At 47.3% G+C, this 27,194-nt stretch overlaps 1 protein-coding gene across 6 annotated transcripts in view; it reads right to left on the reverse strand.

The window, feature by feature from the left end:
• AUTS2 (activator of transcription and developmental regulator AUTS2) overlaps positions 1-27,194 on the reverse strand; it is a 1,192,920-nt gene that overhangs the window by 340,799 nt on the left and 824,927 nt on the right. For all 6 annotated transcript variants that reach the window (XM_043914907.1, XM_043914908.1, XM_043914906.1 and 3 more), the window contains one exon: positions 21,803-21,832. In XM_043914907.1, coding sequence (XP_043770842.1) covers positions 21,803-21,832 — 30 coding nt within the window. The remainder of the gene's footprint in view (positions 1-21,802; positions 21,833-27,194) is intronic.

Consider the following 27,194-nt stretch of genomic DNA (forward strand, 5'->3'; position numbering starts at 1 on the left):
TTCTTCATCTGCTCTGCAGGCCGCCACCCTGGGCGTGAGTCTGATCAGACAAAAGAGCTGGGACTGGCACAGGTGCTAAGAGCATCTCTGCTCCTCCTCTCTGGTTCTTGGCATTACCACCCACACATCCAGGACCAAGACCACTGGGGACGGGGTGGCCAGGCCCACCCGTGAGCATGAGTGCAAACCAAGTGCACATTCAGGAGCTTCCCCTCTCCCCATAGTCCAGATGTGACAGGAACTTTCTAGTGCCCAGAACTCCCCGGATACTCTCCACTTGCTCCTGGAGTTACACTCGGGGATGTAGTGAAAACAGTGCCAACATCGGCACCAAAGGCGCCCTGCCTTCCTGGTCAGGCTGAAGATGAACAAATGGCAACAACCAGCGCACGGAACAAGTCTGAGTGTCCGTGGTGGGCATGCCTGAGAAGGGAGTGTGTCTCAACAAGGGCTCCAACTCCCTAAACCTGATGGAAGCTGGGAGGTGCCAGTGGGCGCCACTTAACACGGACAGCAGTAACACCAACTATCATGTCAGTAAGTCCCGTAAACACATTTCACGTCTTCACCACAGCCTTGGTAGGGAATGTTCCCTGAGGCTCTAGAGAGCTTCAGTGACTTTTAAGTCACACCAGCAGTCAGTTATGAATGCTAGGCCTTCTGAGTGTCAACCTTAAGCTCACGTTCCTCATCAGTAGATCCCAGAGATGGGTGGAGAGTTAGAAACTCAACAACCATGGTCATTTACTGTTTGACTGAGCCGAGAAGGTTTAAACAGAGAAATTAAGACGGTGTGAACTTAACAGAACTAGAGGGTAGACACTCATTCAGATTTTGCAATCTGACCACATCAGAAGGTTTGGACACCCACATCCTCTGTGGCTGTCGCTGTTTTGTGCTTACCCAGAAGCTATTTCTCCCACTCCTCTCTTGCTAACAGAACTCTTAAGGCAGCAGAATGCCCAGGGACCGTCATGCTGAATCAGGGAAATCCAGGCCGTTTTTGCCAGATTCCTGTTTTTCCCTTTGTCCCTGGACTGGACTGTTTCAGCCACAGAGACGTAAAGGGCCCCTGATCGCCTGCTTCCTTCCTGCCTGCCTTGTATATGTTCTGCAAGGACCCATGAATGCTGCCTTGTAAGAAAAAGGTCTTTACGTGAACCCCAATGTTCATTGAAGCACTATTTACAATAGGACATGAAAGCAACCTAGATGTTCATTGGCAGATGAAGAGATAAGGAACTGTAGTACATATACACAATGAAACATTACTCAGCTATAAAAAAAGAACACATTTGAGCCAGTTCTAATGAGGTAGATGAACCTGGAGCCTATTATACAGAGTGAAGTAAGTCAGAAAGAGAAAGACAAATATTGTATATTAATGCATATATATAGAATTTAGTAAGAGGGTACCGATGATACTACATGCAGGGCAGCAAAGGAGACACAGAGGTAAAGAATAGACTTTTGGCAACTCAGTGGGAGAAGGTGAGGGTGGGATGATTTGAAAGGACAGCATTGAACATATGTACATTACCACATGTAAAATACATGACCAGGGTGAGTTCCGATGCATGAAGCAGGACACCCAAAGCTGATGCTCTGGGACAACCCAGAGGGTTGGGGTGGGGAGGGAGGTGGTGGTGGGGGGGTCAGGTTGGGGAGACACATGTATACCTGTGGCTGATTCATGCTGATGTATGGCAAAAACCACCACAATATTGTAAAGTAATTATCCTCCAATTAAAATAAATTGATTAATTAAAAAAAAGAATAGGTTAAAAGAAAAAAGGTCTTTGCTTACAGGACTCAGTTAAAGACCTGAAGATGCGGAGATTATCTCAGATTATCATCAGGGTGGCCCTAAGTGCCACGCCAAGTGCCCTTATAAGAAGGAGGCAGAGACCAGTCACACACGAGCGGAGAGAGCCACGTCAAGACAGGAGCGGAGGCTGGAGTGAGGCGGCCACACACAGAGGCAGGCTGACGGCCACCAGAAGATGGCAGAGGCACAGGGCAGATTCTCCTCTACGGCCTCTGGGTGGGGTACAGCACTAACGGAGCCTTGATTTTGGCCCAGGAGACATGACATGGAACGTCTAGACCCCAGAACTGGAGGAGAAGTTCCTGCTGTTTTAAGCCACCACATTCGTGGTTTGTTACAGCGGCCACAGGAAACTAATACGTTCTCAAAGCCACCGACAGGCGTTCTGTTACTACAGCCAAACACAACGCGCTTCCATCTCTCGGCCACACCCCGGGGGCTGACACAGGGGCTGCTCCCTTTCTGACTGTGAGAGATGCTTCTAGAAACCCTCAGATCCTGGCAAGTCTGCCTGATTCCAGTCTCCCCGAGCCTGGAGCTGCCACCTTTCAGGGAGCACAGCTACCGTTAACATCCCCATCGCGTGTCTGGAGCAGCGAGTACGTGCAGCATGTCTGATGCCCACATTCGTGGAGCAGCTGCCCTGGCAGGCAGGTTCCGCGGTGCCCTTGGCCTGAAAGCACAGGGTGCGCTCTGAACACTTGGGGGGACTGTTGAAGGTGGCAGCTCCGTGGCACACATCACACGTGAGGCTCTGTGTTAGCAACCAGGTAAGCATCCCTGGACTTCCCTGGTGGTCCAGTGGCTAAGGATCCGAGCTCCCGATACAGGGGGCCCAGATTCAACCCCTGGTCAGGCAACAAGACTCCACGTGCCGCAACGAAGACCTGGCACCACCGAAGAAAGGAAAGACAGAAGGACATTCACTTGGAGTTGGGAGTCCAAGATAGGGAGGATGTGGGGAGAAAGAGAAGGGCCCAGAAAGTTGGGGAAGGGACTTTTTAAAAATCCTACTCTGTACAATAGGAGCAAATTCAGCAGAAACGTACTTAAAAGCCTTCTCAAAAGAAAAATGGAGCTTAGGTAGAGAGGGAATCTTGGTGAAATCTTCTTGATTATTAAAGCTGCCTCTGCCACCATTCTTTGCTTGGGGCCCATTACTTGCTCCTTGGGGTACCTCCTGCTCCTCCACAGGCTTGGTGACTTCCTGTTTCAAGTCTGGTCTTCCTGTTGAATCTCTCTCTGCAGGGCCCCCCTTTCCAAACTTCACTGACTGATGCCGTAGCCAAGATTCATGTCTCTCTGATCTTCTGCTTCTTCAGGACATACTCATTCGGGGTCCCATTTCTTAAGAGATCTGCTTCTGAGGAGTGGACGGACTTGTCTGTAAGGGATTCAACGCTCACGTGCGTCAGGGCTTTGTTTGGTTTTGGTTTTTGGCAGGGACGGCAGGGTGGGGGAAGCAGTGGTAGGGGTAACTGTGTGGAAGAGACTAAAATCTGAAATTTATTGAGTATTTATTACAGGCCATATCATTCTAGATGCGTTGTATCCAGATTAAGAAAAACAAAACAAAACAAAAAAAACCCCGCAGCAGCTCAGAGGCATTAAGTAAATTTCTCAAGGTCAAGTCACCCAACCTGTCCTGATGGGACTGGAATGGTGACCTCAACCACCCCTACCTTTCCAGGCATCTCCTCCGCCCTTCTACTTTCTAGACCTCAGGCTGCCTGACCTCCACAGGGCCCCTCAGGACCACACCTCTTGGAGATACGGCCTGGCCTGCAGACTGCAACAGTTCCCGCTGTTTATACCAAAGGCTAGCTATCACGAAGAGCTCAACCAGTTTAAAAGTGGATGTCTTAGCATCAGGCAAAGACTGGAGTCTATCTACTGAGGTTAAGAATCACAGATGAGGATTGAAACTGTGGTCGACAGTCTGGTGAGAAACAGGTATTTTGCATAGTCTCAAAATATCTCCCCACAAGATCCTAATTACTCTGAAAGGACAAAAAAAAAAAAAAAAAAAATAGTAACTCTACACTGAGGAACCCGGTGGGTGTTACTTTCACTGAGTGATCCAAGTTGCATCCCCACAACCAGCAGGAAGACGTCATGAGCCCCTGATGTGATGCACCAAGAAGGGGCCATCACTCCCAAGTTTTTTCCCGCCAAGATGGCATAACCTCAACGTAATCAAAAGAAAACATCAGTGCTCTATAATGACCCAGAGGGGTGGGATGGGTGTGGGGAGGGAGGCCCAAGAAGGAGGAATATATGTGTACATATAGCTGATTCACTTCACTGTACAGCAGAAACTAACATAACATTGTCAAGCAATTATACTCCAATTAAAAAACAGAAAAGAAAAAAAAAAAAATAAGACAGACCCAAATCAAAGGATGGATGGCCACAAAATAACCTGTCTGGACTCTTGAAAAACGTCACAGTTATGAAAGACAAAGAAACACTGAGCAACTTTCCCAGATAAAAGGAGGCAAAGAAAACCTATGGCAACTATATGCAGTGTGGGGTCCTGGATGAACGCCAGGACCAGAAAAAGGACACAGTTGGGGAAACAGGTGAACTCTGAATAAAGGTCTGTAGATTGAGCTAACAGTATCATATGAAGGTTAATTTTCTGAATTAAATATCTGTTGTTGTCTACTCAGTCACATCTGATTCTTTGTGACCCCATGGACTGTAGCCCACCAGGCTCCTCTGTCCATGGGATTCTTCTGGCAAGAATACTGAAGTGGGTTGCCATTTCCTTCCTCAGGGGATCTTCCCAACCCAGGGATTAAAATCAAGTCTCCTGCATTGGCAGGCAAATTCTTTACCACTGAGTTACCAGGAAAGCCTTAAATATCTGTACTCTGGTTTTAAAAGATACAGTATTAGGAGAAGCTGGGTGAAGGGTATAAGGGAACTTCCTACACTATTTTTCTGTAAGTCTAAAATGATTTCAAAATGAAAAAGTAAAAAAAAGAAAATCCCCCAAACCCACAACCTTTCAGACACTGCTTTCTTGAACGATCATCTTCACGTTAGAATTTAGGTGGCAACCTCTGGTGGGCCCTCTAGGGGTCTGCGTACCTATCACACAAGCGGTCACTTAGGGGCTGTTCGAAGCTGGTCTTGAAAGTCAAGGTGCTCCATGTGCTGGCCTCTGGGGGTCCTGAGCTCGGGACCCCTCACCCTGTGCTGCTCCCAGGGCCAACCCCGCCTTTGCAGAGTGACCTTCCAGGCAAGCGGAGAAGTCCGAGGAGCTGGTTTCCTGCTGAGTTTTTAGAGGCCAATGATTTCACTTTTAAGAAAAGAGGATGAGGAGAACGGTGGGACACCCAGCTCTCCTCTTTCTACACAGTCTCCTTTCAGGTTCTGGGGAGATCGACGTGAAGGAAGAAAGGGGTAAAACGGTCCTGCTAGTTGTATCTGGTTCCCTTTCCTTATCTTAAGCCACTGGAGGCAGCCCCCTCCCTCACTTCCTGTCTGATGGCTCCCTGGGCTTTGCTCCCCTGCTTCTGTGTGTGGCAGACGGGGCAGGGCGGGGGGGGCTAGTCCTTAAGAGCCCTTCCACTTCCGACAGGCCGGGCCAGCCAGGCCCTGATGGGTGGCCCCAGGTGGGACCGCTGTGAACCAAGGGTCTTCAAGACTGGCTAATCAGCCCCTCTCACCTATAGACCAGAGCATGGAAGCTTCTATGAGGAGTCTGCTCTGGTATTCTTTTCTTTCTTAAATTGGAGTATAATTGCTTTACAAGATTGTGTGCGTTTCTGCTGTACAATGAAGTGAACGAGCTCTCTGTACACACACATCCCCTCCCTCCTGAGCCTCCTCCCGCCTCCCACCCCATCCCGCCCCTCTAGGTCATCACTGAGCTGAGCTCCCTGTGCTATCAGCAGCCTCCCAGCAGCTACCTATTCTACACACGGTAGCGTGTATATGTTAGGGCTACTCTCCCAATTCATCCCACCCTCTCCTTCCCCACGGTGTCCACAAATCTGTTCTCTACCTCGGAGTCTCCATTTCTGCCCTGCAAACAGGTAAAAATGGTACTGATGAATCTATTTGCTCTGGCTTTCTTACAGCAAACTCTGGAATCAGAGGATACAAGTGAGTTGCTTACTGCTGGGTCCATGGAAGTTAGATGCTAAGTACTGTCACCAGCGATGATGTGGTGTAACTTCTATACTGATCAGAGAAGGCGTGGACATATTGTCACCAAAGCGTTAGATTTTGCCTCAGTTCTTCCCTTGTTCCAAGTCCTTCCTTTGTAAAATGAAGACTAAACATTCTTTCCTCCAAGGGTGTTGGTTATGAGGTTCAAATGACCTACCGTTTGGTGCTTTAACACATTTGGTACAAGAAACCAGACAGGTCACATGACAATGTGAATGTACCAAACATTCCTGAAACGTACACTTAAAAATGTCTAAGATAAGAAATTTTGTTATGTGTGTTTTGCCATAACAACAACAACAAAAAGTCATTCAGTATATCATTTTAAAAAACCCCACACAAACATCAGTTGCTAGGATTAATATATCGTCACTTTGTTCTGAATGGTTACCATCACCACATGCATTGACTCCTAGATAGATGCAGACAGACTCCCGGCACTCTGGCTGGGCTCCAGCTCACTCCCACAGCTCCAACTGTCTCCGAAACCCAGATGGTTCTTGGGCTCCCAGACACCACCCTGCAGTTGGGCTCGCTCCTGCTCCATAAATGTGCACAGTCTCTTCAACCCATGCAGCGGAGGCTCCTGCCAGCCACTCCCCGGCCTCACACTCTCTCTGTCCCCCATTACCTATGTATGTGCTCAGCTGCTCGGTCGTGTCTGACTCTTTGCAGCCCGGATGGCTGCAGCCCACCAGGCTCCTCTGTCCATGGAACTCTCCAGGCAAGAACACTGGAGTGGGTTGCTACTCTTTACCCCAAGGGATCGTCCCGGGGATGACACTGGCATCTCTAGAGTTTCCTGCACTGGCAGGTGGATTCTCTGCCACTAGTGCACCCTGGAAGCCCGTATCCCCCATTCTCAGTCTCCAATTCATGATATCATCAGCACCCACCCAGTCAGCCTTACTTGAAACCTGACCCCCACATTCCAGGGGTCACAAAATCATGTCAATTCCACCTCAGAAATGCCTCCAAAATGTAACTCCTCCCTTTTCTACCACTTTAGTTGAGATCCTGACTGCCTCTCATCCAGCCAAGGATGATGACAGCAATCTCTTTGGTTATTGTCCTTCCTTCCACCTCAGGAATTAATTCTACCACTTCCAGGATTAATTCTCTTCCAGAAAGTCAAACCTGATGTGTCATTCACCAACATACATGGTACCCAGTGGGCGCCCATCTGAACCAAGTCTAAGAACTCCGTACCTTGCCATGCAAGGTCTGTTGATATGGAGCTGTTTATATCAACCCACATTTACAGTCACATGTCCCCCCCATCCCCTATCATGAACCTTGCTCCATTAAGTGTCTCTCCATATGCTAAGGTTTTGAAAGTGATAGCCCCATTTGCCTATTACCTGCAGGACTCTTGCTGCCAAACAATCATTCACACCCATGTGTTTTGGCAAGATCTAATCGAATACCTCTTCTCCCAGATAGCAGGGTTCAGCCAGTCCGCCCTTCCTCAGCATACACTGGGCTGGGGCGCAGGTTAATAATTCATCAAGGTACCTCAGTTTCCTCTTCAATTAGACCTTCTGTCTCTGCAAGCTTGTTATGCCTGTAGCATTGCTCCATTCCTAGTGCCCAGAACGGTGCGTGGCTCAGCACACAGAGAAGGCTAAGTCTGTTGAATGAACTATGAGTGGAAACGCTGTGGCTGAGTTTCTTAACTTCCAATCTTAGGTCAGTCATTTCGACAAGGCTGCCTGTTATAGTTTAAGATGTCCCACACTGGACACAAGCTAGGTACTCTGGGATGACCATAACTCCTTTGGACAGGTAAGTTACATTCTGTACCCTGGATAAGTAACTTACTAACTGGCATCTCAGTGACTTCAAAGATCTTTGTGTCTCTCATGGGGACTGTCATCACCTACTGTGTCAATAGCATTAATGAATTCTGGGCTGTTCTGAATAGGTGTACTCATGAATTCCTACTCTCAAAAACCCTGTGCCTCTCTATAACTTTTAAATAGCTTACTATTCTTTAACATTTTTATCTTCTGCTTTTATTTTTTCAGTTAGTATTTTTTTTTTGACCACGCCAAGAGGCATGTTAAATCTTAAGTTTCCCAACCAGGTATCAAACCCACGCACCCCCCCCCACAGTGGTAGCACAGAGTCTTAACCACTGGACCACCATGGAAGCCCCTCAATAGTTTAATTTAAGCAAGACAGACCCAATCTGTGCATGGCACTCAAGAGAATTCTATGGAAATTTAGGCAAGTATTGTATATAAAGGAAAACATATATTCATATTTCAGACCCTGTGATCAATACTAAGTGTTAACTTTGGATGAAGATCAAGGCAGCTTTGGCAGCTGACAAGAAGTACCCATGAGTACCTGACTCACCTGCAGCGAGGTCAGAGTGGGCTTTATAGACACACTGTTGTCTGCCAAACTTCCACTTTCTGGATCCTCTACCTACTCCATACAGAGTTACCTCCACAGCACCTTTGTACAACACAGCACTGTCTTTCTACCCATAGCTTGGCCAGCCCATAGTCCTTTCCAGAGAACCTGCTTCCCCAGATGTAACCTGCTATTGAGCTGCTGTTGTGTGCAACTCTTTGCCACCCCGAGGACTGCAGCCCTCCAGGCTCCTCTGTCCATGGGATTTACCAGGCAAGAATAACTGGAGTGGGTTGCCATTTCCTTCTCAAGGGATCTTCCCGACCCAGGGACTTAATCTGCATCTTTTGCACTGGCAGGTGGATTCTTCACCACTGAGCCACCGGGGAAACCCAGGCTGGCCCAATCAGAATCCTTTCCGTGGATTTTAGTAACTGCAGTGGAAAAGCAGGCAGGCTCTCTTCCACTGGCTGAAGCTGAAAGGTGTAGAGCTCAGAAGGGCAGTTCATGATTTCTACCAGCAGGAGAAAATAATTTCCACAAGCAATCAAGAATAAAGTGGATATGGGCTTCCCAGTGATCCAGTGGTTAAGAATTCTCCTGCCAGTGGAGGGGACAGGGTTCAGTCCCTGCTCTGGGAATGTCCCACATTCCACGGAGAGACCGAGTTCCCGGGCCACAACGACTGAGCCCGCTTGCTAAGGCCCACGCCGTGCAACGAAGAGTAGCCCCTGCTCTGTGCAATGACAGAAAGCCCGAGGGTGGCAACGAAGACCCAATGCAGCCTAAAAAGTAAATCAATAAAAAATAAATAAACCTTTAAGAAAAAAGAATAAAGTGGACAGACAGAAAGAAACAGAGCCAATACAAGGAGGGCATTCAACTCTTTGTTCTGCACAACTGAGGCCCAGCGGCACAGCTCCGCCCTTCTGATGGCGTGGTTATCTCGATACTTGTATTCCAGAAGCCCACACGTTCCTCTAGCTTTTAGTTTGAATTTAACTTGTTATCTGAAGCTAAACAAATCTTAAAAACAGAACAAAACCCTGCTAACATAAATACAGTCAATGTTGCTAACTGTTAAGAGCTTTAAAATGACCCCATGGTTTCATGAAGGTTCTTGAAGGAGTTTTCTGGAAAGTCTCTAATATGTGGAAATCACATATTTTCTTGAGCTACAGAAGGTTGAGGGATCTTTTGTACAGTGAATAAGTGCTGTGTAACTGATTCACTGAGTAAATTGCATTTTTTTTTTCAGTGTCTACTCTTTTTACAGAGGATCTAACTGCTCATCATTAGAGTTTCAGGATGCGGTGAGGGTACCAGTGTAACTCTAGGTTAACTAAGTAGCTAGTCCACATACGCTGTCCTGCTGTCTCTGGGGAATACGTTACTTGAAATTACTGCTGCATTCTAAACAGACCATCTGCGAGGGATAATTGCTTTTCAATGACTGGATCAATATTTTTGTTTTTCACCTTTACTACTTGAGTGATTGAATCTAAGGCCAGAGGAGAAAAATCAGGTCAGTCCCCTGGACCGCCTGCCATTCAGCAGGAAGATCAATGTGCCTGCGAGGGAGTCCAAGGAGGGGAGTGGGCCAGGGAGCACAGTTCTTAGGGCACTAACTTAATTTCAAATTTCTCAATGAGAGAAGCCATGCTTATCTATGGCTTTTCTGTTGCAGCATTAAAAAACTGCCTTGAGGGTACAAGGTATAACTTGTTTTATGTGTGGCTTATCAAATAAGTTCATGAATTGATGACCTGACCACATATATACCAGCCAAGGGGAAGAGGAGTTCAGCCACTCTGCCCAGGAAGGGGAATATTTCAAGCTCTGGGAGAGGGATGACGGGGCTGGAGATGCAGAGAGAGGTCATTCGGTAGCAGAACAAAGACAATGTCCACACGTGCAGGCATGAGTGAACATTCTAGTCCAGCACTCAGGACCCAAAGATGTGAAACTTGTGATGATATGATGCAGAAGACATAAGAGATGTGGGTTCAATCCCTGGGTCGGGAAGATCCATTTGAGAAGGAAGTGGCAACCCACTCTCAATATTCTTGCCTGGAGAAGCCCATGGACAGAGGAACCTGGAGGGCTACGGTTCATAATGTTGCAAAGAGTTGGACACGATGGAAGCGACTTAGCACTCACGCACAACTCTGGCTGACAAACGGCCCTGATCTGGATCCCACTCATTGCTGAGGGACAACCCTAGATGGTCCTTATAAGCCTTTCCAACAACAGAGATGATGCTAAGCAATATATTAGAAGAATGAGGCATTTTGCCTAAGTGACTGCTTAGCTAACAAAATCAATGCCTTTCAAGCACCTTAGAAGCACCATTTGCATGCAACTAATGTACTAACAGCAAATGGGGGGTTATTACTCAATTAAAGCTCATCACAGAGCATCTTTTTCAGGCAATACTTTTTGGAGGTTGGAATTACAACTGAAAGGGATAAAATGCCGTCTGAACATTTCCTTTTAGTCCGACATACTACTGTTCCCCCTGGTCTTTTCCTGTCAGTCCTCAGGCTTACTGGAATGTGGCAGGAGGGAAAGCTTGGCCATGAAGAATGTTGCCTTAGGAGCCAAACTGGCTTTAAAACCACCAACTGGTACAGGATTACATAAGGCTTGTTGTGTAAGTTTGTTACATAAGTTCACATTTGGGCTTGTTACATAAGCTCCCCATGACTCAGTTTCCTTGTCTGTAAGCTGGGGATAACATGAGCACCTACCTGGTAGGGCTACAATGTGGACTACACAACTCAATACATGTAAAAACACATAAACACACAATTCAAGTAATTTTTTGGGTATCGTTGTGCAGTTGCTAAGTAGTGTCTGACTCTGCAACCCCACAGACTGCAGCGCACCAGGCTCCCCACATCCTTCACTATTCTCCCAGAGTTTGCTCAAATTCACAGTTATCTATTATATAATTATTATTTCTGTATAACATGCAACACTAGATACCTTATAAAATACAAAGTCAATGAGATCTGGATAAAAGGTAAGAATCCCACCCTTGCTACCATTAGGACACGAGGTAATTTACCTCTTCGATGGATCCTGTTTCCTTTTAAGTAAAACAGGGTTGATCGTGCCTACACGTTGGGGGGTTGGTGTGGCGACTGTATGAAATAATGTGTACAGCGTCCTGACCAACATTTCTAACTGGGTTTATTAGAGTGCTAGGCTGCTGCGTGGACGCATGTGGATTCTGCCACACGAGGACCCAGATTTCCTTCCTTCTGTCTGAACGCAGGCACATAGTAACGATCAGCCTGAGGCTTGGCGGGGCCTGGCGCGTGGGACCCTGGGCTCTCCTTGGACAAGGAGCTGCTGGGGACCTATGCCCGGGGGTAGGCATTGCAGAGAGAGCTGAGTGCAGGGAGCTCCTCGCTCTGCCCCTGGAGGCATGAAGCAGCCTGTCCCCTGCCAGCCGGGGATGTCCACAGACATACACACACACCTGCAGGCTGGCTCCCCATAATTCTTTCCCTGCTTCCTTCTCGGGGCACGAGGGGAGCGGCCCCTGCTTAGCCCACGTCCCCTCCCCGCCGGGCCTCAGCACGGGAAGCCAGGGCCCCTGGACTCCCCGCTCAGACTGCCCGCCTGCAGCACACACTAGAGCCTGGGAACCTGCCTGAGAAGCCAGTAAAATTTTAATGCACTCTGTAGCGCGGTCATGTCATACTCGGTTATGGCAAATAATCCCAGATGCCTGCAGAGGTAAAATGGAGCTGTAATGTGCTTGCCTCCTAACCCGAGCTGACAGCAATGATGTACGACTACCATTAGCGGAAAATATCACTTCAACTAACCCATGATCCAGCTCCGCTCAGGGTCACATTATCCATGAGGAACAAATTACACTCCCAAAGTAAATACAAATTTTCTACACGAAATGGGTACAAAAAAATAAAAAAGGGAAGGGGGCGATCCGTCCCCTTGGCCAGCACACTGCTGAGTGACACAGATGATAAAGGACAGGACAAATCATTGGCTGACAGAGTGCCGCGCTGTAATCAGCTCTGCCGGCACGCACTCCAGCCGATAAACACTATATTCTCCCCTTAGTGGCAAATACATAATCTTTAGCACAGACACGGCTGCTTCGGATACTGACCACTGGGTTGCAGGAACACCCCGAGCAGCACTTGCCATCCGACAAGGAAAGTGCTGTTTGGGCTGGATGGACCCCGAGGTCCCCTGCAGGGGCGCGGGAGTCAGTGTCTGGAGGGTTCTTGAAGGGGCAGATGACGCTGAGTGAAGCTGTTCTGGGGGGTGCAGCGCAGGGGCTGTGGTGATACCACGGCCTGTTCCCCTGTGCGCTGGCCACAGGAAGAAAGCAGTCTGGAGAGACCACATGAGACGTGAGAGGCTTGGGACCGGAAGGTCCAGTAATTCCCCATCTGCCTGGGCGACCGGGACAAGACCTCTTCCCCTTCCGTGACTCAGATAATCAACAGAGCAACTTCCAGTTATAGAACTAATACTTATAGATCATCCACTAAATGTCAGACACTACTAGACGTGGGGTACTTGCTAGGAGTTGATGATTTAAGAAGGTATTAAGTGTTTACACACAGACACTAGAAGAAGACTGAGCACCTTGATCAAATGTGCTTAGTCTGCGGGGTATGAGCCTCCACCTCATTACTCATGGTGAACCCTGGGCTGACATGGCCACTCACTTGTATGAGCAAAAACATATACCTGTAGCCCTTGCCTTCTTACCTCGGACAACTGCTTCCCAGGTTAAAAAAATTAAGTCACATTTCAGAAGAGCTTGTACATCTAAGTTGTCAGTGGACCCAAGTTGTGTTTCATCTGTGTTACTGAGCAATTGTCAAGTCTGAACATGACAAATCCAGTTTTTAGAAGCTGGAAGGTTTGTGGGTGGATAGGTAGGTACAACCCAGGTCTCCTGGAGGCTGCAGCACAGAGGAGAAGGAAGCAAAGATTCTCAAATACCTATGGGCATTTCCCAAGTCATCTTCGTATATAGGGGGAAAGAGCCCAGAGCCTGGAATCTTAAGACAGCTCATATCTCGGCTCTATCACTTATCAGCTCTTAAGTTTCATCTTCTTTATTTGTAAAATGACATATGCTTGAGAAGATAGTCCTTGAAAGGACTGATCATTGACTTTGGCTCACTGAAGGTGATAAACAGTGTAGTAGCTAAGGATACACACAGATCCCCACAATAAAATGACACATGTAAAAGTCTTTTGAATGACACAATCTTCTCTGTAGTGTGAAACACTGTTTCATCTTATTGCTGCTGCTGCTGCCACCAAGTCGCTTCAGTTGTGTCCGACTCTGTGTTACCCCATAGACGGCAGCCCACCAGGCTCCTCCGTCCCCGGGGTTCTCCAGGCAAGAATACTGGAGTGGGTTTGCATTCATCTTATTACTTAGCTATTATTACTAACCCTACTTTGGCCACCTGATGCAAAGAGCAGACTCACTGGAAAAGGCCCTGATGATGGGAATGAGTGAGGGCAGGAGAAGAAGGGGGTGGCAGAGGATAAAATGGTTGGATGGCATCATCGACTCAATGGACAAGAGTTTGTGCAAACTCCGGGAGATGGTCAAGGACAGGGAAATGTGTCATGCTGCAGTCCATGGGATCACAAAGAGTTGGACACAACTGAGCGACTGAAAAAAATGATCCTAATCTCATTTGTTCACTTCCCCTAATAAATTAGTAGTATCTACCTTTTTTTTTGGCCAAGAAATTAGGGAGTTGAAAAGTCATTAAGAGTCCCAAAGAAGAAAGATGAAGCCCAAGGTGAATGCTCTGGATATCCAAGGGTTTCTGCTCAGTCCTTATTTCAAATGTTCCATTTCACTGTCTCAGAAAACATGCGTATAATCAGCAATGAACCACGCCTGGAACCGAACAGCACTAGAGAAAGCTACTCTGCTTACTCTTCAAGTAACTGGGGGTATTAGTAGGTCTACAGCCAGTACTTCTCAACATGATCCTCCTGAGAACCAACAGGGGAAAGCTTCAGATGGAGGCCAACTTGACCTTCCCAGTTGTAACTTTGAAAAAGAAAAAGAGGAAAAAATAATATCCATGCACTTAATTTTTGGACTTCTGAAAAGTATAAAGTTTGGCTAATTATGAAAGTATCCTAATACAGAGATTTTATTATCTTTATCACATCTAGATATGGCAAGGCTGCAAGGAGTGATTCCATTACCCATCATCATATATCACCATCTAGAAGTTGCCAAAGGGGGATTAACTAAGACACTCACCCCCACATACAAATACACATGTGCATGACCACAAAGAGATGCCTACTCTTTACTGAGGACATTCTCCAACCCAAATACAGACTAAGAGACTCTTCTGACAACCAAAGAACAACCCAGGCCATACTCACTGATAAGCCACCAAATTAAGGATCACCAGTGCTAACACCTCTGCTTAGGACCTCCCTGACTCTTAGGTGGCTCAGGACTCATGGTCCATTTAATGAGACCAAAAGCCATCATCTCCACCTAATTCCTCCTTGGCTTTGCAACTTTCCCTTCAGCTGAGCCATAAAATCCAAGCCAATGGTTCATTCTAAGGGAAAGCAGTTGATCTTTACTCTGGCAATGTAGAATCATGTATTCAACTCTGGACCTCTCCCAAAGAATTCCTTTAATAGGTCAAATGATTCTCATTGTTAACCATTGAGTCCTTAAAAGGTACTATGTCAACTAGCTCTTCACTAGCTCCCATGCTCTCCTAAATAATTAGGGTTATTGAGGAACAAGATTAAACTAACTGCTGCCTACTGACAAGTGCATGATGACAGAGTCAAGAAACTCTGTCAAGTCCATGTTGGTTCATCAGTAGGGACTTTCATAAAAAATAAGTAAGTTGGATGGGGAGGGAGATGGGAGGGAGGTTCAAAAGGGAGGGAATATAAGTATACCTATGGCTGATTCATGTTGAGGCTTGACAGAAAACAACAAAAATTCAAAAAAATTTTTTTTAAATTAAAAAAAAAAAAAGTGAGTTGATATGAACGACTAAATGAAAGAACCAACGAACAGGTAATGATTTTGTTTAGACATCAAGCTCATACATAAGTTTCCTTTAGTTACTTGAAAGTGTCAACACGGATGTGTCTAGACTTATCCACACTATGTTTATTTCCTATTAGGAATTTGAGAGAGGTAAAAGAATGGAGAAAAATTTTACATAATCTTTCTTGTACCTTGGCAAAGAGAAAATACTTTCATGTACATTTCCCTTTGGGTCTGCTATGTTGTTGGGCCTAGGTAACTAGCTACATAGAAAAACATGATATTCAGAGCTATACCACTGAACTCAGCCTCCTATTACAGATGACAAAACTAAGGTTCAGCAACATTAGGTAATTTACCCAGGGCCACACACTTGGTTGGTTAGAAATTAGAAGTCAGGTCTTTCAAGTATCCTTCTCTGTTACCTGCCCATGAGAACAAGGGAATATCTAGAACCCATTCCTGTCACTATTCAGTCTAAGAAACAAGAGTTTAGCTGAAGATGACTGACCAATTTCCAATAATTTGAGTATTCGTTTGATTTACATTTAATGAAGAATATGTACATATATAAATATGCATATATATTAACCGATATATAAATCCTCTGGGGTTTTTCAGGTGTATGAACTGATAGTCTACATACACATTCAGTGTGACTGAAGCAAGTTTTGCTCTGGTACAAAAATGCAATGATATGATGCAAAGAAGAATTTAGTCAAACTCGGGATTTAGAACAATTTGCAGCAGAGATTAAATCCAAGGATGGTGTCAATAGGAATTCTGGAAGGACAGGAGGGAATGAAGCCAGATGGAAACACGGTGATGCTGGAAGAACAGCCTGGTGTCACTTTGACCCAGACTTAATCTTAGAGGTTGAATCGATGGGCATCACTCAACAAGAGCTGCAGAAATTTGCCAAATAAAGGAGGAAATTCATAAATGACTCAGAAATATCTTATGAAAAAATAAAATTATACAAGAAATATGGAAGGCTGGAGAAGAGAGCCCAGAAAATACACCTTGGGATTGACATGAGGTGCACTCAGGTAACAGCACCAGTTTTCTGAGTTTTCTGAAGTCATTTCACTTATCCCCTCCATTGAGAGATGAGTATCCAGGAAAGGGAATGCAAATTTAGCAGAACAATGATCATGACTGAACATCGGGCATATAAACACGAGAACCTGAGTCCCTACTCTTCTCCTGAGCCATGACTGTGTGCTTTGCTGCTATGAAACCAGAAGGGAGGAGAAAATTCCTTTCCTTTCCTAAAAAGTAGGACAGCATCTTTAAGTTGTCTCCTGATCAGAACACATCCTATTTCAAAACCAAGGAGGGAGGTTCTACAAGCAGCAATGGGGGATGCCTCCTGGGCTTCTGGAATGTTGCTGAGGGCATGGAATTTTTACCAAGTGTGAAACGTGGTCCATCAAGGGATGGGGCTCTTCCATCATAAGCATAAGCCACACGTCCCGTCATTCATTTGACATCTCAGCAGTTTCTCGGCCCTTCCAGGAGCCAAGTCAGGCATGTGGTTTGTGTTGGGTTAGGAACGCAAGCCTCTGTCAGTTTTCTAGCTGCTTTTCTTAGAAACGGTCCCCTTTCCACACAAGTGAATACAAAATGATCAAACACAAAACATATAGCTTGAATTAAAAAGTTATAATGCACCAAAAAGTGTGTGTATGTTAAAGGGAGGAGGAGCTGACATGGGAAATCCAGGCTTCTGCATTTGCTGCTAGCCAGTATCCCAGCCAGCACTCCTGGGTGCTGGTGAGCAAGTCCAGGGACCCAGCAACCTTCTCGAGGAGATCATTCCTGTCATTAAAAACCCAGGGAGAGGAAACTGCAAGCAGAAGTCATGCTAAAAGCTTCATGAGGACAAGGAGAATGGTTCACATCTACAAAGACGTTGTGTATGTGTGTATTGCGTGCACTAGGCACCACACATCTATAAACACAAGCACGCGGGGTGCGTGTACACACACAACACCCCTATTGCTTTCAGGTCTTTCTCCTGAGCTGTCAAAATGTTAAGAGCATTAACGAAGAAGAAAGTAAATGCTTCTTTTGGACATTTGTTATAAGGCAGTAGTTCTCAAAACCAGTTGTATAAAAAGTACCAAGAAGCTTTCTGAAAAATACGGATGCCACGGCCCCCACCCTGATGGACCTCATCAGACCCCCCCTGCTGCAGTGGGCATTTGGAGACTGACAGTGTTTGGTTTGTGGGCTGGGCCACCCACTCCATCACCCTCTGCTCCCTCCAGGATGGCAAGCTTGCTCTCTGCTCAGACTGTGCCAAGAGGAAAGACTGATGATTGGGGTAAGGAATTTAATAATCATTGTTTGGGGACCCTTTCAAATTTCACAACACTTCCATTCAGCCTGTGTCAGGAAGAATTGACCGAGGGGAGTAAGGCTGGGCCCTGGGTTCCAGTGGAAATAGAAACTCACACCTCTTCTCCTCTGGCATGTTCTCTGGCAGACCCTGAGTTTTCGGAAGAGAAGGATTGCCTTCCTCCTTTCCCAAGTGATTCTCCCTCACTCGACTTCAAGGAAAACTAATGAAAGTTGACATTTACAGAGCAGGGACCAGGCACGGAGCCAGTTTAACTGTTAACAAAGCTCGAGGTGGGGGCTGCTGTTATCCCCATTTGGCAGATGAGAGGATCGAGGCTGGCCCGTGGCTCTGGAGCTGTGAGGGACAGTCAGGAACAAGCCCAGGCCATCAGACTCAGTGGCCCAAGCGCATGACCACGGAGTACTACCCCTTCCAACCAGCTCGTTCATGTGACCCACAGAACACACAGGAAGTGGGTGAATGGAAGGAGAATCACTTTTCATCTTCACTTAGATTTCACAACCAAACTGGGCATGTTTCTCAGCACAACCGGCTGCTGCCAGGAGGAGAGAAAGAGAGGAAACAAGAGAAAATATAGGCCAAACATGGGGAGATATGCGTGTTGCCTCTTTGTTCTTCTCATACCAATTCATTTCAGGTGGGGGACTGGAATAATTGCTTAATTTGGGTGATTAAGGTGCCAAGTGCTGCTTCTTTGCTCTACACTAACTGCAAAGAACAATCCCAAATCTAAGATGCAGCGTTCCCAGCCTTCTCTGCTCCTCCACCCTGTTTCCACTCTTCACAGAAGTCCTCCAGGGCCACTGACATTAACGTGAAATGTATTCTCACAGCTGGGGGGTGGGGAGTGGGGGCGCCAAGGGATGTGGTGCTCAGTGTCCCATCAAGCCTTCTCCACGTATGAGAATGTCTCCTGCATTTATGGAAAGCTCTGCTTTCTAGCCATCTTCTCAGTCACTTCCACATTAATTAGTAAGGGTATCATTTTATAAATTACAGCTTCGTATCAGAGGAAAGCAGAGTTTATCTTAATTCAGTCAGCTGTGTGAAATACGGTACCCTAATTTTAGACCGCCGGCTCTGCGGATCCCTACGGAGTTAGAGAATGACAGGTCTTCCGGAGAGAAATCCCAGTGGGTCCTCTACAAGTCTCACTTTTGCCTCCGACAGCCTCCCTGGTGGGGCTGCTGAAAGGATCCCAGGACATTGAGTGGCATCTCTGCCGCCATTAGCAATTCAGATTCAAATGCGAGTCCTCCAAAGAGCACGGGAGGCAGCCCGGGTTAGCTCTGGGGCTCCGAGTGGGCCCGGCAAGAGGCTCTGGCAAGGCGGAAGCTGACCGGGGCCCAGGCCCTGGTGCAGAGCAGAAGCCTGGGAGGATGGTGTTAAAGTCAGAGATAAACACCAGACAATCTCAGTCCAAAAGGGGAAGACTTGACAGTCTTAACTACAACGGGGCCAGGCAGGCACAACGGCAATTACAGTCTCGACGGCTCCTGCCTGGGTCCCCTGGAGGAACGCCGGGCGACAGGGCTGGGTGAGCCAGGGGAGTGCCGCTGTGGAGGAGCCCTGGGATGGAGGTGAGGACCTGCGGGGCCACTGTGGTCCACAGGGAAAGTGGCTGGGGAGGTGAGGCAGGAAATCCCCCCTTTTCAAAGGACTGACCACTCCCAACGGCCCTCTGCGCCCACCGTCACCCCTCCCGTGGACTTGCCTATGGACATCTCCTCTTCTCCATCATTGTCCAGAAATCACACCAAATTCAAGAGCCATGGGCACCGGCTACCTCCTCACCCATTCCCCTGGGCTGACACTTTGCTGCTGCCCACACTCTGAGATGGACACCCAAGCGGCAGAGACTCAGGGACACAGGTCCTGGCAAACCAGTGGCTGGGGTGCTCCCAGGATGCAGGAAACACCCGGGCCCCCAGATGCCTCTGGAAACTGCAGGCAGCACTGATAATTCTCAACATTAATAGTCAGTGATCTTGTAGACGAGGGGTGCTACCCACCAGCAGAGAGTCTGAGGCACTGGCCTGAGACATGGCCCAGGCGTCAGGGACTCGTGTAGCTCCAGGGGCATTCGGAAGCACAGTCAAGGTTGAGACTGTTCATCAAGACACCTTCGTGGAACACAAAACTGGATGCCTTGCCACCTTCTGCCACCGCTGGAGACTGGGACACTTCCTGAATTCACTCTGCCCTATAAAGCAGGAATATGTGCTTGGCAGCGCCACCCCAAGGAAGCCTCGTCCCCTTGGAAAGGGCCACCCACTGGGAAAGTGAGATCTACTGTCACCTGGAAACGATCTCCTCTAGCAGCCGGAAGTGCCAGTCTGTCCCTGGGTCCCCGGGCCTGATGGAACGAGAGGACGACTGCCCAGGATGGCTCGGGGGCCAGCGGGCTTACTCGACCACCAAACGCCCACCGCTGCCCACATGCCTCAGGCACCCACTGCACACTGGCTGCCAGAGACAGTGCGGGGAACGACTTCCAAGGAGTCAGGACTCCCCGGGGGCTGGAGGAAGGAAGCGCCTACTTGTCAGCTGAACAAAAGACGAACCCACGGCCCCCTCTGCAGTGCGTACTTTCACTGTCATCCAACAGCCCATTACCGTGTCACAGCACGGCGCACCCTTCCATAGGTCACTTTGTTTAAAATGACATGGATAATGCACATGTCAGCAAGCTGACAGTCCTAGCCGTCCTTCAGAGATAAAAACCTCAAGGCGAGAGCCTGTTCTTATCTGGGGGACACGCACTGGTCTATCATCCAAGTCAGGCAGAACATGATTTCTCCAGAGAGCACTTTTTTCATTTCCTGATTTTAAGGAAATCAAATAAGCACCATTTGTCTTCATCTGAATATGCTTGACCTGCTCAAATGATGATGTCTCGCATTTTATAACGGGCTGCATATGCTGAATTCAAATTAACGACAGCACAGAACAAGGGCCTTTAGATCTCTCTTGGAGGCTGGCAGCAGAGAAGGAGGGGAAAATGCTGGGCTCCATGGAAAGATCCCACTAAATACTAACCACAGGATTCTGAGTAAAACCTGCCAGCACGTCGGAGGTGAGAGTCGGGGAGAAGAGCTCAGGAAAGCCAGCTGGGCAGGACAGACCCAGAAACTCGGGATGGTGGGAGGATGGGTACATTCCTTTTGGTGCCAATCAATATAGAAACCATGATATTCACGTTAACTCCTTTCGAAATGCATAGAGCGGCAATTACACTGGAAAGAAATTTGGTCAGAGGGTTGGGACAACTAGAAAGAAAAACCAAACAGACAGACAATCCCTTTGGCTCGGGCCGCAGAACATACACTTTACCAGGTTGTGATCCGATCTTCTGGAAGCCCCCAAACCGAGCTCCTTGTCTTGGTCCGTGTGGAACCGGCTACACAGAGGCTGGTGGCCATCAGCCTCAGAACAGAGCGTGTACCTGCTGGAAGAAGCACCCTCCCACCTGGACCAGAAGAGGGCGGTCCCCACCTGACAGCCCTGGCCCACCTCTCCCCCCACCCCCATGAGGAACAGGAATAAACCATTAACATAAACCAAAACTCATAGCAATAAACCATTAACATTTCTATCAAGAAGGCCAATATGTACACATAAGCAGGAAGAAGCATAGGGGTCAGTAAGAGAAATGCAGGAACGACATTACAAATGCATATTAGCAGGTTTAATGTTCCAATCAAGGATAAAACCAGAAAAATCAGATGGCTATTAAAATAAACAATTTCCTCTTTTAAAATCTTCTATAAAGTGAAAGACATAGTGTCATATATACGCAACATTAAAGGGCTTATTTTTTAAAAGCGGGCCCCACAAATGAAAGATTTCTTTCTCATCATAGGAAACGTCACTGTGTGAATACAGCCCGTCTTTGCAGGAGACGTGCTCTCAGCATGAAGCTGGCGCCCCACCCCCCGCAGTGTGTGAGGGAGACCCCAGTGTTCATGATGCTGCGTGCTGTGCCCACAGTGGGGGGATGAGAGGGGCTTACCTTCTCTTCCTGGTCACTGTCGCTGTCACACTGAAAAGGAAGACAAGAGAATGAGCATTAGTGCAAAAATTGAGTCATGTTTTTGCTATTGTTACAGGAAAAAAAAAAAAGAGACAAGTAAAGGAAGTAGGAAACATTGTGTCTGGGCTGGAAAATTTCTTCAGTTCAAGTGCTGTGAAGAGAAATAAAGCAAAGTGCCGAGAAGTCCTTCGACTGGATTCGTCCGATGCCCGTGCTCCGTGGCTCATCTTGTGGTCAGTCGGTCACACCAGAGAGCACCCCTCACCGCACGGCAGAGGGGACGCCCACAGGGGAGCCAATCCGGCCCTGGGACTAAGGTAAATCAAGATCATTCAATGGGAGTCAAAGCAAAATCAATGTCTTAATGGAGACGTCTTTCCTTTAGCTAATGTGAATGGCTCTCTCTCTCTCTCTCCTGTTGCTTTTCTAGAGGAAAAGAGGCGAACCTCTGGGCACTGCATTCTCTCACGTGGACTTTGAAGGAAGCAGAACACGAAAGGCAAGGCTCATCACTTGTGATCAGCCAGAGAAAAGAGGGAATATTCTCTATTAAAAACATGCCAAGGACAAGAGGTCAAGGTAACAAGTCAACAATATGGGCCAAAAATTAAAAAAAGCTTTAGGTCAGGAGACTCACATGGTATCTAACAGATTCCAACCAATGAGCACAGTTTCAGAAGACCAGAGAATGACAGCTAACCCAAAGCTTTGGGTTCCTCATTAGAAGGAAAGAAAAAAAAGAACACATTTTTACTCCAAAACCAAGAATAAAGTTTTGTTATCCGATACTTGATTAGTAAGAGGAGGATGTGTTTTGTGAGAGTAAATACTCAGCATGTCAATATGTCTATTCATTCACTCAACGGACCTCAATAAGCACTGCTAGGTGGGTCAGATATTCAGTCAAGACAGGGGCTTGGTCCTAAGGCAGCTTTTGGTTTCACAGTAGAAGTAACCAGCGTGGCATGATCAGAGATAAACCTACTCTGTGAGGATGACACTTACGTGGAGCGGAGGAGATACAGAGCGCTGTGAGCAAAGGACCAGGTCATGGGGAGATCAGGCTGGCAACCCTTATGCTGTCTAGACCAGCACGATGCATGGTTAAAGGGCAGAGCAGATGGCTTCCCTGGTGGCACAGACGGTAAAGAATCCAACTGCCATGCGGGAGACCCGGGTTCGATCCCTGGGTTGGGGAAGATCTCCTGGAGGAGGGAATGGCAACCCACTCCAGTACTGCCACTGAGAGAATCCCAAGGACAGAGGAACCTGGCCAGCTACAGTCCATGTGGTTGCAAAGAGTCAGATGCAACTGAGCAACTAACACACAGAGCAGATGGCACGGCAACGGTGAAGGTAGAACCGACAGGACTTGATGACATGTGGGTGTGGAAGCAAGAGGGACGGGTCTAGGATGACGCCAAGGATTTTTAGTGTGGCCGCCTGGACAAGGGAGGTGACGCAGCTATGACCAGAAACGGGAAATAAATTTGCTTATAGAGCAGCTGCTGCAGGCTACACACCCACAGCCATTTGCAGTCCCCCTTCTCCCACGTCTGTACCATCTCCTGACATTTCAAGACTGAAAAAATCAGATATTCCCACTTCCCAACTTCCCTTGCAGCTAAGGGTAGACGTAAGATCCAGTTTTGGCTGGGACTTGAGGAAATGTTTGCTTAAGGTTCTGGAAAACCCTTTCCTCCTCACAAAAAGGAGAAAAGCAGAAGCACTGCTTCTTTCCCCTGAATATCACTGGATCCTCATGCAACGTCTAGATCTGGGGCAGACATTTTGCAAAAATGAGGCCAAAAGCTGAAGTACAAAAACAAGGGAAAAAAGATTCTGGCACAACTGAGACATGGGAACCAACCTCAGAGCAGCCAGGCTTTGGAGTTTTTTGTAAATTAACATTGTTTAAACCACCATTAGAGAGTTTTCAATTGGAAGTAACAAAACCTCCATCCAAATGCGGACATCTACTAAGACTCAGTTTGGGGACTAAGCTGTCTGCACAATATGCATTTAGGAACTCACATGGCAACTTCATGTCCTGTAACAGCTTCTGCTCTTCCACCGGCTCCTCAATGCCACAGGGTCATCAGAGGTTTGGTGACCATGCTTTAACCACTGCCTTATTTTCAGCTGAGCTCCCAACCTCAGACTGTGTAAACTTAACTTTCTTCTGCCTGAGGAGTGACTGCTCTGTATAAGTCAAACCAGCTGGGAAAGAAAATGGGCGGGATGAAGACCTCGAAGGCCTCCAACACCAGAGGATGAGGGACAATAGTTCTCCCGGTTGTGTGGTTTCTCCACTGCCCTCAGTGAAGCCTTCCTTGAGGTTCCGAAGCTCACGGCACATTTTCAAGAGTGACAGAGCATGATTCAGGAGGGGTGTGGAAGACAGAAGAGGGTTTTGCCAGGCAGGCTCATCTTCCCAGATGTTCACAGCCCGCCTTGTGAGGTAATCAGCGGCAGCTGAAGGCGGGGGCAGAGCATCTGCCCACAACCCCCACCCCCCAAGGACTGGCAGGCAGGGGCAGGAAGAATGGGGACGACAGTGGGGATGAGAACCGCCGCTGTCCGCACCCCCTCCCCGACCCGACCAGCAGCGTGTCCCTGGGAATGGTTATTCCTATCAAAGGGTTAAGCTTCCTGCTTTCCAACAGTCCAGTTCTAATTTCAAGGTCCACTTAATTCTGCATCAAGTAATTACTGATATACCCAGAAGCACCTTGTCTCCAGAGTTAAGCATATGGTGAAGAACTGAGACCTACTGGTATCCATTATGGAAGCAGCACGGATGCCAAGCCGATTAAAAATGCTCAGGCTCCCCACACAACATGCCGGGTGAGTGACAGCCCCTCGACAAGGCCAGTCGCAGAGTCTGCCAAAACAGTCTGTGCTGCGCTGGGGCCCACATGGTGCGCTGAGAAAACAGTTCCATTTCTGGTATTAAATTCCCATACTGACCCGAGGACTTTGCCGTGAGCTCAGCAGGAGCGCACCATCCAATTTACAGCTCCGCTCTCTGGAGCCTGGAGTGCCAGCCCCTGGCACAGACGAATGATGGTCAACCCCTCCAGCTCATAAATTATGCAAAGGCAATAAATGCACTCAGCAAACAGCGCCGAACGTTTGCCTAGCCTGGCTCCTAACACACTCTGTAAAAAGCCAGAAGCTCGACACATACAAGAGGTCTATTCCACTCATAAAGGGGGTTTGTTGACAACCCCAGACGGAAAGCGAGCCACAGTCCTAAGGAGTCTTTCTGCTTCACTGGCAGCGGTTTATGGGCCTGCTTTATGAAAAAGGGAGGCTGTTTTATGGAGTCGGTGTGGGCAGAATTCATGGTCTCAAATTCACATTTAATACACTGTAAGGCTTTCACACCCCAAGTTCAATACGGTGTGGATTTCTGGCCAAATGATTCTTGGTCCTGAAAGGTTAAAAGAAGTGTCTGCTCCCCACTCCCTAGATACCCACTTCAATTTATGAGAGTTCACACGGAGCCACCTCCCGAGTCAGGTTTATGTTCTGCATGGGGCTGGGAAATGGAAAAGGCATGTCAGATACAGAAATGTGGTCCCGGCTGATTTGGCCATTTTAAGCATTTTGACACCAAGGTCCTGTATTGGTTTATTAGCAAACAGGTTGCATGCTAACCACCAGCTCCAGGTGACAGTACTCGCCATGACTGGATTTCAGAGTTCTTTGTGAACAGCTGAACATCCTTTCCTCCACTTTAAAAGCCAGACAGAGAAGAATTCTTGGCCACTCAGCCTTCAGACAAAGACATGACCCCGACCTACCACAGACAAGAGAGGGCAACAGGAGGCATGAAATCCAAGCCACATGCCTTGAATGCAGGATTAGCAGGAGACCAGTTCCTAACCTGGGTACCTGTGCTCATTCCAACCCATCACACCCAACTTCCTCTTCACCTCTTCTTCCCCAAATCCGACCAAACCTTTGGAGGCACTTTCTTCCTTTTCCAGACAAGTCTTACCTCTTAAACCCAGAAAATAACCAACCAATCCCCACCCCAGTATTTTCTCTTTTTGAAAATTAATACATATGTATTAAAATACATGTTCAAAAATCACCCACCAGGGACTTTCCTGGTGGTCCAGAGGCTAAGACTCCTTAATCCCAATGCAGGAGACCCAGATTTGATCCCTGGTCAGGGAACTAAATCCCACTTGTCACAACTAAGAGTTCACATGTGCCAACTAAGACTCAGTACAGTCAAATAATTAAATAAGTATTCAAAAAAAAATACCATCAGTCTACCATCTACAGACAATACACCATTAACCCATCTGTACAATGTGGCTCAGCTGGTAAAGAATCTGCCTGCAATGCAGGAGACCTGGGTTTGATCCCTGGGTTGGGAAGATCCCCTGGAGAAGGGAAAGGGTACCCACTCCAGTATTCTGGCCTGGAGAATTCCATGGACTGTATAGTCCAAGGGGTTGCAAAGAGTCGGACATGACTAAGCAACTTTCACTTCACTTCACATAATTCATTCCAGCCTTTCCTTCATTCTCTGCATCCTTCACCCACAGATTTTAAGAAATGAAAATAAAGGTTACTATTTGGTAACCTGCTTTGTTTTCACCAAATATGTACAATATTTTAGTTTAATAAGTAAAATTTGCCAGTAACCCATGGGCTGTAGCCTGCCAGGCTCCTTGGTCCATGGAATTCTCCTGGAAAGAATCCTGGAGTGGTTTGTCATTCTCTTCTCCAGGGGATCTTCCCAGCCCAGGGATTGAACCCAGGTCTCCTGCATTGCAGGCAGATTCTTCATCGTCTAAGCCACCAGGAAAGCCCTCAGTCATGAGGAAGCCCGCTTTTCTACTTTTTCATTTTTGTCTTCACCCAATATATCCAATATTTTAGTGCAATCAGTAAAATTTGCCAGTAACATCATATTTTTTTAAAAGGCTGCACCATAACCCACTGTATGGATTATAAATAAGCTAGTAAAAAAAATTCCCTAGTGCTGGAAATTTGGAATGTTTCCACCGAACATGCTGGAATTTCTCCCTTGTACACATTCACCAATGTTGCTCTTTCCTCTTATCTGCTCAGGGCCCTTCCTTTTCTACATATTCATTCATGTCATTGTCTCCCTAGAGTTGCATGTGCGGGTCTATCATTTCTATATGATTTCCAGGGGAGTCCTTAAAGAATCCCTCAGCTCCAGCTAACATGTGTATGCTGAGACTAAAAATCTCTCCATGCCTACCATTTGCCAGCTGTGTGACTTTGGGAAAGTTATTTAAACTCTCTGCATCTCAGTTTACTTCTCTGTAAAGTGTGGGTAATAATGGCATTTCCCTCCTAGGAAGGTGAGAATAAAATGAAT

The sequence above is a fragment of the Cervus elaphus genome, chromosome 10, assembly GCF_910594005.1.
Source record: "Cervus elaphus chromosome 10, mCerEla1.1, whole genome shotgun sequence".
NCBI lineage: Eukaryota > Metazoa > Chordata > Mammalia > Artiodactyla > Cervidae > Cervus > Cervus elaphus.